General features: G+C 41.0%; 1 protein-coding gene across 2 annotated transcripts in view; it reads right to left on the reverse strand.

Moving 5' to 3' along the window:
• Nucleotides 1–2,537: 2,537 nt before the first annotated feature.
• The window catches only part of ROR2 (receptor tyrosine kinase like orphan receptor 2), a 137,524-nt gene continuing 122,041 nt past the window's right edge, over nucleotides 2,538–18,020 (reverse strand). The window contains exons 5-10 of one of the 2 annotated variants that reach the window (XM_018556684.1): nucleotides 11,690–11,817; nucleotides 9,094–9,408; nucleotides 7,053–7,298; nucleotides 5,323–5,528; nucleotides 3,235–4,674; nucleotides 2,538–3,202 (exon numbers count right to left, since the gene is read on the reverse strand). In XM_018556684.1, the coding sequence (XP_018412186.1) occupies nucleotides 3,256–4,674; nucleotides 5,323–5,528; nucleotides 7,053–7,298; nucleotides 9,094–9,408; nucleotides 11,690–11,817 (2,314 nt within the window). In that variant the 3' untranslated portion in view covers nucleotides 2,538–3,202; nucleotides 3,235–3,255. Of the gene's footprint in view, nucleotides 4,675–5,322; nucleotides 5,529–7,052; nucleotides 7,299–9,093; nucleotides 9,409–11,689; nucleotides 11,818–18,020 lie in introns of both variants that reach the window. The other variant, XM_018556683.1, reaches the window with a different exon arrangement.

The following is an 18,020-nucleotide window of genomic DNA, read 5'->3' on the forward strand; positions in this document are numbered from 1 at the left end:
TATATATATATATATATTTGTTACTTTGTTATCTTAAAGCAGACCTTTACTCATATCTTTAAAATAACACCAAACACACCTTTAGAAATGTTTAGTAATGACGATCTACAAACACATACTTCTAGATCATTGCCGGCTTTGTATTCTTTGCATTCCTTATTTCTCTTTTCTTCCCCAGTCTTCTGACAGTGGCCATGTTTACTAAGGGAAGATTACTAGATCTCCTTTTACTTCCTGAAAATCTGGCACTGGCACTTGTGACTAGACATGTGACCATGCACATCATCTCAGAGTAGGAAAATGCTTTTCATTAAAATGAGATTCCCCAGCAATGCTCTGCTGATGACAAGGCAATCCCAGTGTGCATTGCGTTGGTAAACTGAAGTCAGTTGCCCTTTCAAAGCAGGAATTGAATGCTCTGCAAGTGTAAGTATTTCATAATGGCAGCATTTTAGACCTGACATGTCTATGTTATTATTAACCATCAATCATTGTAGAATTAGATTTTTGAGTGTAAAGGTCCGCTTTAAAGTAATGACAATGGTATCACCATATCAATAGATCCAAAGTTGAAATGTAAAAATTGCTCTGGTATATACAGTAGGTGTGAAAGCTGAAGTAGTTAATGCTGGTAGGGAGGTTATCTATGTAAGTTTACCAAATGTTGAAATGCTTCTACCTTAGACTCTTGTGGGAGTTTATACCCAATTCATGCAAGATATGTAGCTCTTCTTTTCCATCCCTATTGAAGGTGTTGTGTAGGAAAGGCTTCTATTGCCTTACGCTTAGGGCAACAATATAAAACATTAATCCCATTAGGAATGCCTTTCGGTTTGGAGCATTTTTTAAAAAGGTTCACACTTTCTTCCTACCTGCTGTTGCCAGTCAAGTGTGCACAACCTGGTAGCTGTCCGCAGCAAAGCCCATCAGCCCTTGCAGGGTGTTTTGGTGAATGCTGGGCAGTGCTTTAGATCCTGCCCCTCGGTCCTCTTTGGGTTCTACATTCACCGGATGGCACAGGACCTAAACTAAGTAAATGCAATGTAAAAATGAACACTACCCAGAAGCTTCATTTTTTTTTACAGCTGCAGCTGCTCCTGTGATACACAGAGTGCTGGCTGTCATGTCCATTAACAGTGGCTGGGCAGTGGTGGGGAAAGCGGCACAGAGCATAGGAGCTACACCCTATAAACTTTGTTAATGTTTTTTTGGGTGGATCTCTTACACACAAGTTCTGAAATTGGTAGGTTAGGAAGAGGTACCCTGCTTTCATCTTCAGAAAATATACACAGTTTTGTTATTTTTATCTTTGATCCTTGCCACATGTTTTTTTTAAACTGTCTTCTGTTCCTCAATACTGTGTGCTGTTTTAATACTTGTTCCTTTTTGTGTGTGTTTTATGTGTTCAGTAGTTTAGAGGTTCATTTTTGTATTCGTACTTTTTTATGCCATTTCCCCCCCTATAATGAGGATACTGCTTCTACGGCCACAAGGACACAACTTTGGATGCACGTTCTGCTCAGAAATGGAAGCACCCTCCAGATTTTGTTTAGAAATTAAGTTTTTAATTACAAAAGTACTAGAATCTGTAATCTTTTTCAGCATACTGTTTTATTCCCAGGAAAACGTTTAAAGACCTTTCTGTATAGCACTATGGTCTTCCCAAGTAAAATCTGGTATTGTTGCATAAATTGAAAATTAGTGATTGCCTACCAGAAGAATTACATTTTTGTTGCTGGATCACAGTCCAAAACATAGTTCAAACAGTGGTCACAGAGGTTCATAGGAAACGGCAGGTTAATAGGGATCCACATAACGACACCAATAAAATTGCAATTTTCCTGAAATTCCTGAAATTCCATTTAAAATGCTCTCCAGTCACATAAAAATAGATTTGCTAATAGCAGTCTCCTATGTCCTGAAATGTAAAATATGTACTGAACTGAAGTTGAAAGTACCCATTGCTGTGCCAGTTTCCTCTCAGATGTCTAATGTGTAGTACTGGCCAGATTCGGGGAGACTTCACAGCTGTCTGCAGGCACCAAGACAGCTAATATTATCCTTTTTGATGTGTACATATATTTTTTAATGGAGAGTCTCTTTACTTCTGCATTTTCTTTTCTATGTCAGAAAGACTAGCATGACATTTTAGATCCCATTTTTTGTACAACCTTTATTAAAAACTCCTTTGTTTTTGGATTTCCAAAACACAAATTCTAGTATGCACTTTGATACAGCAAAATGTGCAGCTTGTAAGTTTTCAACAAAAACAAAGGCATGAAATTAATTGACCTGTTTACACTTTTATATAATAAAAAAAACAACACAGAAATTCTAAAATAAACTGTATCCAGGGTGGAGAATGTAAACAGTTAAATTATAAAGGTATTTTTGGATCAAAACACTTCCATTTAAAAAAACAAAAAGGTATATAAAAAGGTGATAAAACATAAATTACATTTTAAAAACTGTACATGATTTACTTTGCAAGATGGCACAACTAGAACAGCAACCTGAACAACACTGTTGGGCAACACTAGAACTGATTTCTTTCAAAAGCATTCATTTTCAAAAACATCTTGATATCTGCATCAGCAGTGTGTGAAACTAGTTGTCATATCTAGTTAGATACTAATCTAAAATAGAAAGAAATTCAGAGCCTTAATTCAGGTTACAAGTGATGCTGTTTGAACGTTAGTCCATGATACACTTTTCACCTCTTGTTTTCCCAACATGTATACAGATGAAGTGTATGTGATGTAAAGAAACCAAAGGAGAAACATTCTCTCCACACTGGAGCAAAAGTTATGTGACACAGACGCCATCTTGTCACATTCTGCAACCATTTGTAGATAATTAGTAGCCACTGTGGCTAATGTTTAGGAATGATAAGCTCACCCTGTAAGATATGTTGCAAGATTATGGGAAAAAATGCAGTTTATGCAGCAAGTCTATTTCATTTGCACTCTTCCTTTTTTCCTAAAAAAAAGAACATGGTACTTTCTATTAAATTTACAATCACAGTCTGGGTTACACATGTTGTGCATTGGTACTCAGCCGTATGTTGCACAGCAACAGTACATTTTTACTTTAAAATGGCGTACCTTTTGGGAAATCCTGAGTGTTGCTGCTGCCAACACTAAGGAAAACTATGGCTCTAGCTTTAGCTTGGAATATAGGCACCATATGAATTATTTGACTCACTTAGCTGTACTATTCAAGTGAAAATGAAGCCTCCTAGTAAACAAAGGGAGTTTAAGCTTCCGAATGCATATCTGTTTCATCTAATGGCGAGGTATCGTTATCTCCCAGCAATTCTGTCTCTGGTACGGAGCCATCTTCTTCCTCTCGAACAGGGTTCTGAGAAATGTCCTCTGCTGTTGCATGTGCCTCATCACTTCCATCAGCTAGAAGAGCCACTCTGTCGGCCATTGAGTTATTTGATGGTGCAGTCGTTACATAACCGGTGCTTGTGGAGCCACTCCCGCTGTGATGTGATCCAGGTTTTGGAATGATTTGTGGTGGCATTTGCTGAGGAGCCATTTGCATTGGTATCTGGACTGGATAAAAGTAAGCAGCCATCTGTTGATAGCCATTGACTGGAATGTAGAGTTGAGGGGGTGAAACCATTGATCTAATCTGTCCTTTCATTGGTAAAAACTGTGGTTGTGGAAATGGCCGCCCTTTGGGCTTCAGTTCAACATATCTAGTATTGCTGACATTGCTAACTGGACTTGTACTAAGTGAGCTTGTCTGTGTTGTGTTGCTTGCTCCAGACGTTTGTGCAGAACTGTTATAGTTAGACATATTTTCCCATGTTCTTAGTCTTGTATGAATATCCTTAAATCTAGGCCTTCTAGCAGGAAACTCATTCCAGCACTCAAGCATGAGGGAATATATCCAAGCTGGGCACTCATCTGGGCAAAGTAGCAGTTGTCGGTTCCTTATCATTTCAATGACATCTTGGTTGGAATATCCACAATATGGCTGCAAGCCATAACTGAAGATTTCCCACAACACCACACCATAGGACCAAATATCAGAATCGATGGTGCATTTACCATATGCAACTGCTTCCGGGGCCATCCATCTTATTGGGAGCATTGAATTCCCCACTAGTTTATAGTAGTCTGCAGAATACACTTCTCGAAACAGGCCAAGATCAGAAATTTTAACAGTCAATTTATCAAAGACTAAAATATTTCTGGCAGCCAAATCTTTGTGTACAGCATGGTGACTTGACAGGAATTCCATTCCTGCAGCTATCTGGGTAACAATGTGGAGGAAATCAGCTGGCTCCAAGTTAGACTTCACAGTCTTGTCATCATCTGTGCTGCCTACATCAGAGTGTGGAGATCTCATGACTAGGAACTCATGAAGGTCACTGAGTGGAGAGTAATTGAATATCATGCTCATGGGCTGTTCCTTGGTCACTGTACCAACAAGACAGACAATGTTTGGGTGCTGCAACCTAGACCTCATCAAGGCTTCATGTTTAAATTCCTCACGAAGAGCCACTTCCACTTTGTCTTTCAGGGTCTTAATAGCAACTGTCTGTGTCTGTTCACCAGGAGCAGTACCAAAGAGATGACCTTTATAAACTTTCCCAAAACGATCTTCACCCAGCTCTTCCATGAACCTCACAGTGGACAGGTTTATTTCTTTTACTTTGACCTAGGAATAAAGAATAAACAATAACTAAATGCACACATATCCTTTTCAGAATGTCTTTATAAGACAATGAACTCTAAAGCTGGTCATACACCAGTAGAACTTTGTTCAAAAAATGTTTTCAGAATGTTTGATTTTGTAATAGTTAATGGGGTCAAATCATTGATCGGTTTCAACCGATCAAAACATTTTTAAGGGATCACGATGGAAACGTTTTCTCGAATGAAAGTATTTCTAACAATGAATGTGGTTTTCATTCGAGATACTCCAATTCATTCATTTCAAAATCAAATGTTAAAATCAAACAACAAATTGAACATACAACATTCTTCAAGTCTCTGATGGCATTATCGAATGTTCTCACAAGATTTTTTGCATGAGCGCTTGTATGAAAATGGTGTATGTCTGGCTCTAAAGTTTGAACACTTTTTAGCACCTGTTGTGCTTTAACTCTTACGAGATTCATACATTCTGAGCATTTCTGCACAATAATCAAATATTACAATTTGTTGATTATGTGCCTAGTTGAATAATAAAACATATGCAACAGTATTATACATAATTCAAACTTCAGAAAATATGCAACATGCTAAAGTTGCCAGGGCAGTCTTCATAAATGTTCTGTTTAGATGTAAGGATATCCAGGTTTACCTGTTGCTTGTGCTGGTTCATAAGAGGCATCTCCATGTCTTGGCTAGGTGAGGCCATTAGTTGACGTCTCTGCGGTGTAGCACCTGATGCTTTCTGTTTATTGCGGCACATGCAGACCAGGAAGAAGAGACAGGCAATGACCAATGGGATAGCAATACTGGGAACCAATATGTACAGGATTTCCAACTTTGTATTATCACGAGTGCCTGTAAACAATAAAAAACTAATTACTAAAACTGTATAGTACAGCTAATGGGAAAAACATAACTCTGAAAATAGATTAAAAAGGACAATAAAATAATTTAAATGTACAGTGGAAAGACTGAATTACTAAATTCCAGACTTTATTAAGAGAGCACAGTATAGGACACAATCACAACATACTATCTATGAAGTGGTACACCTAACTTCTGATGGTAAGAGCATCAGATCCTAAACATAATCCACATAAATGTTATTCACAAAAGGCTGAAGAGTTTGGAGAAGGCAGGAGAAGTGAACAATCTAGGACAACATGGCTGATTTGGAAAAATTCTCCAACTTTCCTGTTCAGCGATGTTGTCCTATATTGTTCACTTCCCCTGCCTTCTCCAAACTCTTCACTCTTTAGTGAATAACCCTGTGAATCTTCTTTACTAGACTACTCCCTGGCTGACTTAAAATGCATGTAAACCCAACATCTGTTTTTCAGTATTTTTGGCATCATGTCTCACTGTATACAGAAGAGGACACCGCGGGATCGCAGGGACAAGGTGAGTGTCAGTTTTCTCTGCAGCCCCGAGTCTGGCTCGGGGTTACCGCTCCTAGCATTGAAAATTCACCCCGAGCCAGACTCGGGAATACCGCCAGGGAGGTTAAGCAAAACAAAAAAATAAAAAAAATAATGCGTGAATCGTTTGCAAATTTTCTTCCCTGGAGATCCTGCTAGTAACAGAACTTCCTGTTTGAGGTGCTGTTTTACACAGAGCAGAAGCTTTGTCAGCTTGCCCTGTCTGCTCACTGAGTTGACTGTTAGGTTGCTGATCAGTTCAATTAGATAAGCAGGCCAACAGCCAAAGGAAGGAGCATACATGGCAGGCTGACAACTGTGTTGCTGCTTGCATGCAACTGGCTTTGTCAGTCTGAAACAGGAAGTGCTTTTACTGGCAGGAGTGTATGTTATACACTGAGGCATGCCAAACATACTGAAAAAGGGTTTTTTGTTATCGGTTGATAAACTAGATTTGAATACTTTGTATTTCGAAGGTTTCTCAAAGGATTACAGATTTATAAGCATTTTATATAAATGATAGGAAGCCCAGAGTGTCCCTAGTTTTTTTTATGAGGACAGCCAGAGTTTCCTGTCACTTGGAAACTGTACAGAGGAGTGTGCAGTCTGTCCAAAGGCCTGCTCTACAGAGACAACTAAAAGGTAAAAAATATATTTTTTTAAATTATTTTTCTGCATGCTGTGTGAATAGGAACACATAACAAACCTATAGAGGGTTTTCTCAATTTTTACTGCAAAAGTGGAAATACACTTTAAAGTTTGAGTGTTCCATTGCCATCAATATAATACAAATTGTCTTTGCTTTTTCTTTGTGGGGAAAAAGCAATGCAAGACCCCAATAATTGTTTTCACATAACAGATTGTTTCTATACCCCCTCAACTAAACAGATATTGAAATGTTATAAAGGAAAAAAAAAAATTTCTAATGAAGTTTTCAACATTTGTCCATGCTGATACATACGGCAAGCAGGCACGTCACATAGCTCTGTGCGCACATTCTTGTTCAGTGTAAAACACCACGGACCCTCCATCTGGCCACCAGGGTTACGGCAGTATGCATGCCCCCCACCAATTTCTGTATATTCCGCAGCAGACAGCTGGTGACTGTGTGGGAACTGGCTGTTCCATGGTTGGCACTGGTGTCCAGACTTGGTCACACTGACTGATCCTCGATAATCAGTACCAGTACCATTGTAGCACTGCTGGTCTGAAGAAAGAAACAAAGGCAATAATGTAAATACAGCACACGCTTTTAAAGAACACTGCATTATTTTTTATTACACTTTTTTTTTTAAATTGACATTTAACAGCTACCACACCATTTAACTCAAAACTCAGGGAAGACATTTTTTCATGTTCAGCTGAGCCGAAGTGCACAAGGACTTTGACTCAGCCGATCCAACATCTGGATCAGCTGAGCCGAAGCTCTGGCAGCTAACTCACTGTCGTTCGGCCCTATTCACATAAGGGCCGAACGGCAGTGAGTGAACAGCCTAATGCCGCTGAGCGGCATTCGGCTCGGCTATTCTGCTCTGTACCTCCGCTTGAGAGTTAAAAATGGAGTTGAGTTATTAAAAATGAGTTTAACAAATGCTATACCCCTTACTATACCATACCATAACAGTATATTGTACTCTAAACCATTAGCAATACATTGCAGTACTGGGAGTGATCACTAGGTGGCGCTTGTTCACAGGATAACACAGCACTTTCACAAAAGACTGATCAGACACCCGTTTCCAGGATAACACAGCACTTTTCAGAGATTGTTCAGACACCCATTCCCAGGATAATCCAGCACTTTTGGGCCCATTCCTGTACCTTACCATGCTCCATAGCCCTCTCACCCTCTCCTAGAAGGTAGCAGATTGGCAGAACAGTGATTACACAGTGGAGTTTTTTTTTTGCCGGTTAGATGGGAGTTCCGGTTAGCTGAATACCGGATAACAGATAGTTTACTGTATTTGATCTTCCTGTAAATGTTGAGCTTTTCCTTGGCCCTTTCTGTCTTCCTACTTGTCCTTTAATTCTGAATAATGTGTCCAATACCAAGCTTGACTTTTACAGGGAACGTTTAGATATGCATATCATTTTAGCTGTTTATTTTTCTAGATCTGCTGATTGTTTCGATGTGTTGATTTCACTATTGGTAACCTTATCCATTTTTTTATTTGCTCATTTGAAACTATCCCAGTTTTGTGACCAGTCTTCATTAAAAACAGTAGCGGCCTTCCTGTCCCATAGTGGTATACACTACCTGCAGACCCCTGTATTTTATATTCTTGGTAAAATATCAGATTTCACCAGTCACAGCAGTGGATTCCATATGTGCAGTTGTCTATTTTGGGATCTTCCTTGGGTCATGAACAAACTGAAGCCTTCAGTTTTCTCAGAATTCCTTTTAAACTAGGGACATGTAAAAAATTGTGTTGGAAAAGTAGCGAAAAACTAAGGAGAGCTAGTTGCTGGAGCAACTGAAAGTAATCAACTCTGATAAAATGATCAAATGGGCCTTCCATGGAAAGCCCCAGGACAGATATATGCGCTGCTGTTTTGAAACCATTTCTTATGGTTGTCTTTGCAGCTAGCTTTGGATTGTGTATTAGTCCTGCACATCTGGTGCTAGTGTCACGGCATTTACACATGCTAAACATAAGGACTAACCACAGAACAGAAACAGGCAATGTTATACATCAGCCAAGCTGTCTTTGAAGACTATTTACAAACAACGAGCAGATAATGTGTCTCTTGATGTAACATGATCCATTATCTCATACTAATCAGGGAATCTATTCCTATGTGGGCCTCAATGACGTCCAGCAGAGCACGCTGGGAGAGGGCACTTCCATTACACCTATGACCTTGCACCCATGCATAAGCTCAGCAAATTGGAACCAGGTCACATAACTTTACTACTCTTCAGATGGGTACTTCATAATGAAATAAAGATGTCTGACAGCCACACACGCAGAGCTGCAAACTGGGTAAAACCAACAACTTACATCTGTTCATCCTCTCCACTGGGATTCCGATTCTCATGCAGTTTGAAGCCTCAGGGCTCTCTGGTAGGGGCAGTTCTTCGCAGTTTGGGAGGTGGAGCTGCATGAGTATAAGAGGATTAGAGCGAGCAATGTTGTATTCCTGATGGCACAGGTCGTTCTCCAGTACTTCACACTCATCCCGGCATAACTCCCTTGGCTTTGGGGTTCGAGAGCGCTCGTCACAAAGCGGGAACACAAAATGGCAAAATGATGGGATGGCAAACTGGGAGCACTGGTCTGAGAGATGGGTAGATGTGCCGATCATGGTAAATGCCGCTGGAAAAAAAAAAGAGGATTTTTTAGCATTCCCTAAAGCAGTGGAGTTTCAGGACTCGAGCTGCAAGATTTCCTAACAAGAGTGCTAAACTACTGTACATATCGGTGTTGAGGAAACGAAAGCTGGCCATACACTGCTTAGAAGATCTTTTATCAACTTTCTATTAGTTGATGGGGCCATATTGATTATCCTTTTCAACCCTAGAGATAAAAAAAAGTCGGAGCAGAATGGAAATTTTTTGGAATTAGCGAAATTCTAACAATGAATGTGGTTTACGTTTGGGAAACTCCATTCATTCCAAAATCAAACGAAATTTTCGTCGACCTTCGTCAAGTGTCTGATGGAATTATTGAGTGGCAAAGAAAGGTTTTTCTTACGAAAGTTTGTTTGGGAATTTACTATGTATGGCCAGCTTTAGCTGTCAGATTTAATAAAGTTTTTTTTTAACAGGAAACAGTGTATAGCCATGCTTTTAAGTTATACACTACACTATCTCTGTAGTTACTATGTGGCAACATGCAAAATTTGAATACACTTGATCACAGTGGAAACCTCAAGACAATATACAAGCATTTGGAACAAAGTATTTAATTCCACTGACCTGGCTTATAATATTAACGTAGTAAAAAACAAATGTAGCAAATTGGTGTACAAAATTGAACATCATTATTAGATAAATGTGCACTGATACAGAAATTAGATGATAACAAAATGTAAAAGGGAACATTTATAGTAAAGAGAACTATGTTAAGTAGTTAATCTATACACATAACCTCTTGCATAGAATAATGTGATTTGCATATAGCTACATTTATATCTGCAAGAAAGTTTATAGGGCTGTGGGATGAAAATTATGCTTCATAAAAAGTTACTACTACATTGGCTTTAGCAATGAAATATACATTTAAAAAAAACCTAAAAGCACATAGCACAGTGTACTAAAGAAACACATGAAATAGTGTTTTGGCTAAATTTAACATTAGAGGGCGCCATACAATAGCTTTATAATCATGTCAACTACCAAGCTGAAGGACAGTGCCCAGTCTGATTTGACTTCACTTCTTCAGTGAAACATAGCTGCTGCTTAGAAAAATGACTTTGCTGAAATAAGGGCACATTATTACTTTAAATAGTCTGTGCATTTCAAACACATAAAGGGAAGAGGAGATCTGAATTGTACAGATCACGGTTCCTTAGTAGATGTAACTACTCTTATAAAATGCATACGGTAGTTCCCCGAATCCACATTCAGTGCATTTAGATTGCTGTGAATTTACATTTCTAAATTTAAGGGGAAGCTCAAACTATATACAGGATACACTGGAAAGAGAAATAGCCAGGGCATGCAGTTTACAACAAGGGTCCCTTCACAGTTTTCCAATACATTGTTGTGTGTTACTACACATCCATTAATGTGCAGTATTTCATGTAGGATGGATTGCCAACACATGAAAAATGTCTCTGTGAAATGTTTTGAATGCAGCATTGCAGCACAGGTGTGTTGCTACCTACTAGAGCAATGGGTTGGGGTGCCATTCTAAATGAATGGCACCACAGCAAATCGCACAAAATGCCATGCATTACCGCAATGAATATGTGTAAAGCCAATCTAAAGGAAACCTATATGGGTCAAAGTATGTAGGCTGTCATTGATGAACTTTTAAAATGCTATTTGCTTGGCTGTCTGACTTAAATACTTTCTATGGATGTTCAATAAGTTAAAGCAGCAATCAGGCAGAATTTTTCTTAACCCTTGCAGTGAGGCTACCCCCGCACTGCAAACGTTAAGTGCTCGTTTTTATATAGACGTGTATAAACGTTAGGACGCTAATGAACATTCCAATGCTGCAGCATAGAAGGAGAGAGGCTTCAGTGACCGGAGAAGCAGGCCGGTGGTTCGGGTGAGTATAATTCTTTTTTTAGCACCAAGACAAAAAAACGAGCACTTAACCCTTACAGTGCGGGTTAGTCCCACTGCAAGGGTTAAGAACATTTTTGCCCGGAGTTCTTCTTTAACCCAGAGCTCCTAATGTGCATTCCTGTTCTGGGTCAGTGACTTATAAAATACTGTAGACACTGGATCAGCAGGGCAGTCAAGCAACTAGTATGTTCACAAAGAGAATTTCAGCACAGGCTTTCTTCATGGTCGGGTCGCCCTGCTGTAGGCTTTGGAGAGCACTGGGTTGGTAACATGCAGTGATCTTAAAATTTTTATGTTTCTGTAAACCAAATATGTCTATTAAATGTGAAAAAGTCAAACTAGTGATGTGTAGTTTTTACCCGTAATTCGGTTTTCAATTTCACCCTGCATCTGGAGGGAATCCACATAAATGCTTCTGTTTCCAATGAATCTGGCACAGGCAATGCCCCTGTAGGGCTGACAGAACCCATCTTCCTGGTAGTCATCTCTGCATGGAGAAAAGAAAACACACATAACAACATTCCTTACGTAACACTACAGATGTCTATTTGTCAAACAATACCGCAATTATGTTCCACAGAAGAGTATACGTGCACTCGTCCTGGACTGAATTAACTACCCAGGTGCTGCCTTTAAGCCGTCTCACTCTAGCAGCAGGCATATATCTTCCTTGCTGGGATACAGAGCTATGCTCATACATGATTTTATAGCTGCTACACAAGCAGGAGGTAAAGAAGTTTCAGGCTTGTTGACATATATTTGATAATTATGCAGTTTTCATGTGCTAAGTGTTATTTGAATCTTTGCCTTTAGTGGTGTAATTCACATCACTGTGTTGTAAAACGTCAGGTCTGACAGTGAGGATTTTGGAATGCTGACTGGCCTGCTATATACCCATCTCACTAAAGGGATTCTGGCTCCATTATTCCAGATGCGGAGGGAATCAAATGTGCCCCCAGCAAAAAGAGGGAGTTAAAGTTTGCACTAAGCCCTAAGTAATACCCACACGCACAACCTTACAGTCAGACTTTGTCACTAGCTATAGGTCCATTTTAGAAACTGCATATACTAAACAGCATGAGACCAACACAGTGGTGGCACATATGTTGCACTACAGTCAGTGGCAGACCTAATAACCAAAGGGCCCTGGTGCAAGACTTTATCTTGGGCCCCCCTCTCAAGATGGGGGGCGTGGGAGCGGATCACACTGGCCCAAGCATCCCCCCCCCCGCAGGTTTCTAATGTTGCAGTAGCGTGCTGGACTTACCTGAGACCCTGCAGAGCACACCATACATCCTGCATAGCCCACCTGAGACTCTCTATGGTTGGCTCTGCAGGGTCCCAGGTGGGCTGGTCGTCGGGATCCCTTTCCCTGTACCTCCTCCCAACTCTTCTTACCTGTTGCTGCTGGGGCCCGGCCTCCTCCACCCCCGTCACCTCTGCCATGCTGCCCCAGGTACAGTTGATACCCATGTAAGAGGCCCCCCAGACCCCTCACATGGGTATCGGCCATACCCCCCCTGATGGCGGTGTTCTATCAAAGGAAAAGGGAGTTTCGATGTGTGCACTGCAGGGGGCGTGAGGGGAGGTGAGTCACAGGACCCGCCCTCTCACTGAGAAGCCAGTCGTCATTGCGAGGTCCCGGAGACCGTGCACTGCCCCATATTGCGGGACCAGACCCCACTGAGGCTGTGGGGGTGCCCAGGACCGGACCCCACTGGGCCCCCCCACAGCCTCGGCTGCACCGGCGGTAGTTCCGCCACTGACTACAGTCAAAACCTCTAATTTTGTACTTGATAGACCAGGAAAGGGTTGGAAGCCCTGTCAGATTTTTATTCTGTTCCCCTTGGGGATAATTTCCAGTACTTCCTCTCAATATCTCTCCAACTGGGACAGAAGACAAACACAAAAACACATTTCTAGTAGAGTATGACATTGGCTATGACTAAGGCCCAGTTTTGTTTTCTGCTTTAATGCCTTTTTGCAAATATGGTATTGGATGGAGGATCCCCTTGCGAGCACCGGTTTTTTACCTATTGCTCAGTGAAGGCTCCGGCAGAAGCTTTACCAGGCACCGAGGTTTAAACAGCGGGATTGGAAACAAGAAGGTAGAGCTGCTCCATGTTTCTTAATTACTATGTGACAATGTCTTTATTGTTGTCTGAACCTTCCAGTCCCAGTGATAGCTGTAACCCTTATAACTTGTATGGGCATCACAGGCTGAAAGTAAGGGAGAATCTCCCCAAAGGGGTCACAAACAGAGAATAAACCCTGACAGTTAAGGGCCCGTTCACAATGGAGCGTTCCACTAAGCACACATCCGGTTGCTTCCAGCACAAGCTAGAGGTTGCTTGTGGCTAGGGACAGATGGCTGGCCCTGGACACAGACAGATTGCGTCCACAGTCAGTCATCTGTCCCTAGCAGCAGGTAATTGCTGGATGTGCAGATAAATGCAAACAGCGGTGGACAGCTGGGGCTCCTGACAACCTGTGATTGCACAGAGTAAGTGGCCACAGCTGTCAGGAACCACATGTGATTCCTGTGGCAAGAATCCACTGAATCACAGGAATCTGCTGCAGAACTAAATTGGCTGGGATTGAGGTCGTAAGTCCAAAAACATTGGTGTCAGTGGGATAAAATAAGTCCCATCATTGGTGTCCCTGTGAGTAAAATGTGCCCCATCATTGGTGTCACCGAAAGTAAAATATATCTTATCGCTGGTGTCATGGTAAGTAAAATAAACCCCATCATAGCTGTCAGTGGAAGTATAATAAGTCCCATCTTTGGGGGTCAGTGGAAGTAAAGTATTCCCATCGTTAGGGTCAGTGGGAGGAAATTAAGAGGGAAGACTGGAAACTTTTATCCAAATAGGCAATGTATGGTGCAGTTTACAGCATAAGGCAGTGTGAAATAGGGAACAATACAGCACAGTATACAGAATTGGGCAGTGTGGAATGGGGAATGTACTTCATCTTATGGAAATGCTGTAGAAGGAGAAGTGGAGTCAGAGGTGTTTACCATTACCATCTGTGAACAACAGCAGATTGTGAACAACAGCAGCACTTGTAGGATGCAGAGCATATACGCTCACAAAAAGTTTACATTTCAAGGTCACAAAACTAAGAAGGCATGAAATAATGGTCTTTTTATTGAACTTGTTCAAGATGTCTTGCTACTGTGACATGGGTTTTATTCTATCGGCCTCTGGCTGCCAAATGGTTAAAATTGAATGCTGTTATACAGCAGCCTTAAATGTGTTGGGGTCATGCCTAGCTCATTTATAGCACAGCTGCATATTGCAGGACACAATGTACATCCTGGGGCCATGCAAGTGTTCAATGAGTCAAGGAATGCTGGATGGCCATGGGGCATTCCACACACACTAATCATAGGTTGTTAACGTGCCCCAAATTCTACTTTCCCCTTAGCCACTTTCTGTCAAATTCATAGATAATTAGCTGTGGATGCATTAATTGTACATAATAAAGGATCTTTTCCAAATAACTGACTTTAGTCCTTTATATAGCTTGAGGCTTAGTGCAGAGATGGGCATAAGAATATACAATACCAAGAAAAGAAAATATTGTATACAGTCAATAAGAAGTTGAAGCTACATCAGATACTGTAACTTATTCTTGTAGTTTTGGTCCAAGATGTAGTTTTGGGGAAATAGACTTAGTTTGTCTTCCCCTCTGAGACATGGACTATACAGAGCATATACACAAAAATGTGCTCCCCTGTGTAAAATGGAGTGCAAAGTGAACAGGCACTGTTTACTAGAGAATTAACTGTGCTGAAAGTGTGCTTATTTGTTACAATGAAATATAAAGGATTTCAGCTGTTTGCAGTGGACGTTGAATAGTGGGGCTACAGTTTTACTTGATTTGTGATTCATAGCCCCACAGCAACATTTAACAGCTAACAACGACTAGTAAGTAAACCTCGAATGAAAAAAAAATTACATTTCCACTTTGTAAAATCAAACCCAGATTCTTGGCTGCTTTGTAAACACGCTTTCAAGGCTACAAGATGGAGAAATGTATTGTAGAGGCATGACCACACAGTCTTCCTAACCAGATACCACCTTCATGTAAGGTAACTGGCAGTTCATCGCATCATGATAGTTTGTTTTCTTTCATTGTTTTGGTTTTTCAGTGATAAAAACTAAACAAAAACAAAATTATAGAGTAGTTAATAGGACAAAAATTATTTTCGTCCGGGACACACTTTCGTTAACGAACTAACATGAAATTGATAATGAGAGTCAAGGATTCTCAATATTGATTAGTTGCAGTGCTTCTGCGCTGCATGTCCGTTCTCCTCCCCACTGGTGCTGGCTGCAGACGTCTGTGTCCCTTTCAATCCCTGCTGCTCTCCTTGCCTGTATCGGCAGAGGTAGTGGGGACACAGACCACTGCAGCTAGCACCAGCAGGGGGAAGAGACTGCTGTGACAGCATTCCCCCAATGCCCCCCCTCGTACCTCTGCTGCTGCCCGTTCCTCCTCCTCCTCTGCCCGCCTAGTTCCTCCTCCTCTGGCTGCCCTGTTCCTCCTCCTCTGGCCGCCTTGTTCCTCCCTCTTTGCCTGCCCCGTTCCTCCTCCTCTGGCTGTCCTGTTCCTCCACTGTCCCGTTCCTCCTCCTCTGCTTGCCTCGTTCTCTTCTCTGCTCCCTCGTACCTCCTCTTCTGCCGGTGTTCTATCAATTCTTCTGAATACAAGGGATTGATAGAACACTGGCGCCAAGTCTCCCATCAGTGGCTGGAAACAATAGCCGGCCTGCTATTGGATATTTTAAATTGCAATAGCCAAAAGTAGGCTGGCTATTGCACCTGTCCACTGCCTGCTGTCAATCAGCAGAGGAGGACCTGAAGGAGACCTATGTCCTTCAGTTCCCTCCTCTGCTGATTGACAGCAGGCAGTATACGGGTGCTTTACCCAGCCTGCTATTGGCTATTGCAATTTAAAATATCCAATATCAGGCCGGCTATTGCTCCAAGCCACTGCCTGCTGTGTTGACATTCAGCTGCCTCAGTAGCTGAATCCAGTGAAGTGGAAAGGTGACACTCGGGGTAAAAGACCCCTAATGTCACCTTAAAAAGAACCTGTTACCTCCAATGTGCCATCACATCGGGGGCTTTGTTGGCCCCCCCCCCCCCCCCCCCATTTGATAGCAATAAAGCAAGTTTGGAAATGCTAGAGAATTGCTTAAATAATGCATTACACTAAAAATAATCCTGTTAGATTTTAGTCGACTAAAATTGACTTGAATTTCGTCTACTAAAATAAAAATTAATCTGATGACTAAAATGTAACTAAAAATATAAAAAATTATTTTTGTCAAAAGACTAAGACTAAAATGAAATTTGGTGTCAAAATTAACACTGTTGCTATCAAACTTTTCCTTACTATGCCCCAGGGCTGGAGAAATCCCAGGAGCCAGGTGGCCCGTGCTCCTTGAAAATGACAGCTGGCGCCTAACTTTTGAAGTTTCCTCTAGTTGTTGTCAAAATCCTGCTGGCCCCTGGATTTGACAGGCTGGCCCCTGAATTCCACAGTAGTTTGTCCACCCCTGCTATAACCCCATGGAAGGCATTCACATCAGTGCGCAAAGTAACAAAAAACGAAGAAAAGTGTAAGGGAACACATTTAACTGCAAGTGATGGCCACCAAAGATGTCAGAACAAGCAAGTCCCTAGTCCACAATACATGGAACAGGTTATGACACCAATGCAATACTTTTTTCCATGAATCACCTCCAGTAAATGACTTTCTCAAGTGGATCCACACATGGTGCATACAGTGCAATGGTTACATCAGGCTATGTGCTTGTTCTATTAAGTCTTGAAAGAGCAGACAGTATTGACAAGGGCTGCTTTATAGCACTTGGAAAATTCATAACAGTAGTCCTGATTGGTACAATATTTAAGGACGTAATTTTTTTTATTTTTGAATAACTCGAGGATTTGGAAAGAAAGCAAGCTGTAATAACAACCTGTCATAAGATATTGCTTGTGTTTTGTTTCCCCATGGCCATGTTGAAGTTATTGTGTTTGGGGGGGGGAAAAAATCTGTAATGTTTAAACCATTCTGCTATGGTATGTGAAAGGTCAGGAATACAAGGTCACCTTGCATGATGTTCTGCTGAGCTGGTAATTGGAAACAGTTGCTTGGTCCCCTGTAAGGACCATGGAAAATAATAGGCAGCTTAAGGGTTAACACGTTATGATTATGAGAAAGCAAATGTTGCCAGTCACCATGAAAATAACTATACATGCATTAGCTTAACTAGTTCTATAAGGTCTTGGGCCTCGTAGAGTAATGTCAGCTCATATCACTTTGTTGTCAGTATCTGTATACCTCCAAGTGGCATGTATACAGGCAATCTACTTTTATTTTTATTTTTGCTTTCAATCAATATTTAGCATTAGGTGTTATATTTTGCTCAAACTATATTGGGGGACAGCCACTATCTAAAGCTACATTTATTTTGTTTAAATATATATATATCACTAAGTTCCTCTGGAAATCTCTACCCTTTGCAATGGCTGATGTTGATGTCTGTGTAGGAATGAAAGGAATCCCAATGCAAGGTAGTGGAGCTGATTACTAATTCTGACAGGGAATGTCTGATACTAACTCACTAGCTCCACAAGGAAGAACATGCATTAGAAAAAAAACACAGAATCAGGA

The sequence above is a fragment of the Nanorana parkeri genome, unplaced genomic scaffold, assembly GCF_000935625.1.
Source record: "Nanorana parkeri isolate BGI_ZX_2015 unplaced genomic scaffold, ASM93562v1 scaffold246, whole genome shotgun sequence".
NCBI classification, from domain to species: domain Eukaryota; kingdom Metazoa; phylum Chordata; class Amphibia; order Anura; family Dicroglossidae; genus Nanorana; species Nanorana parkeri.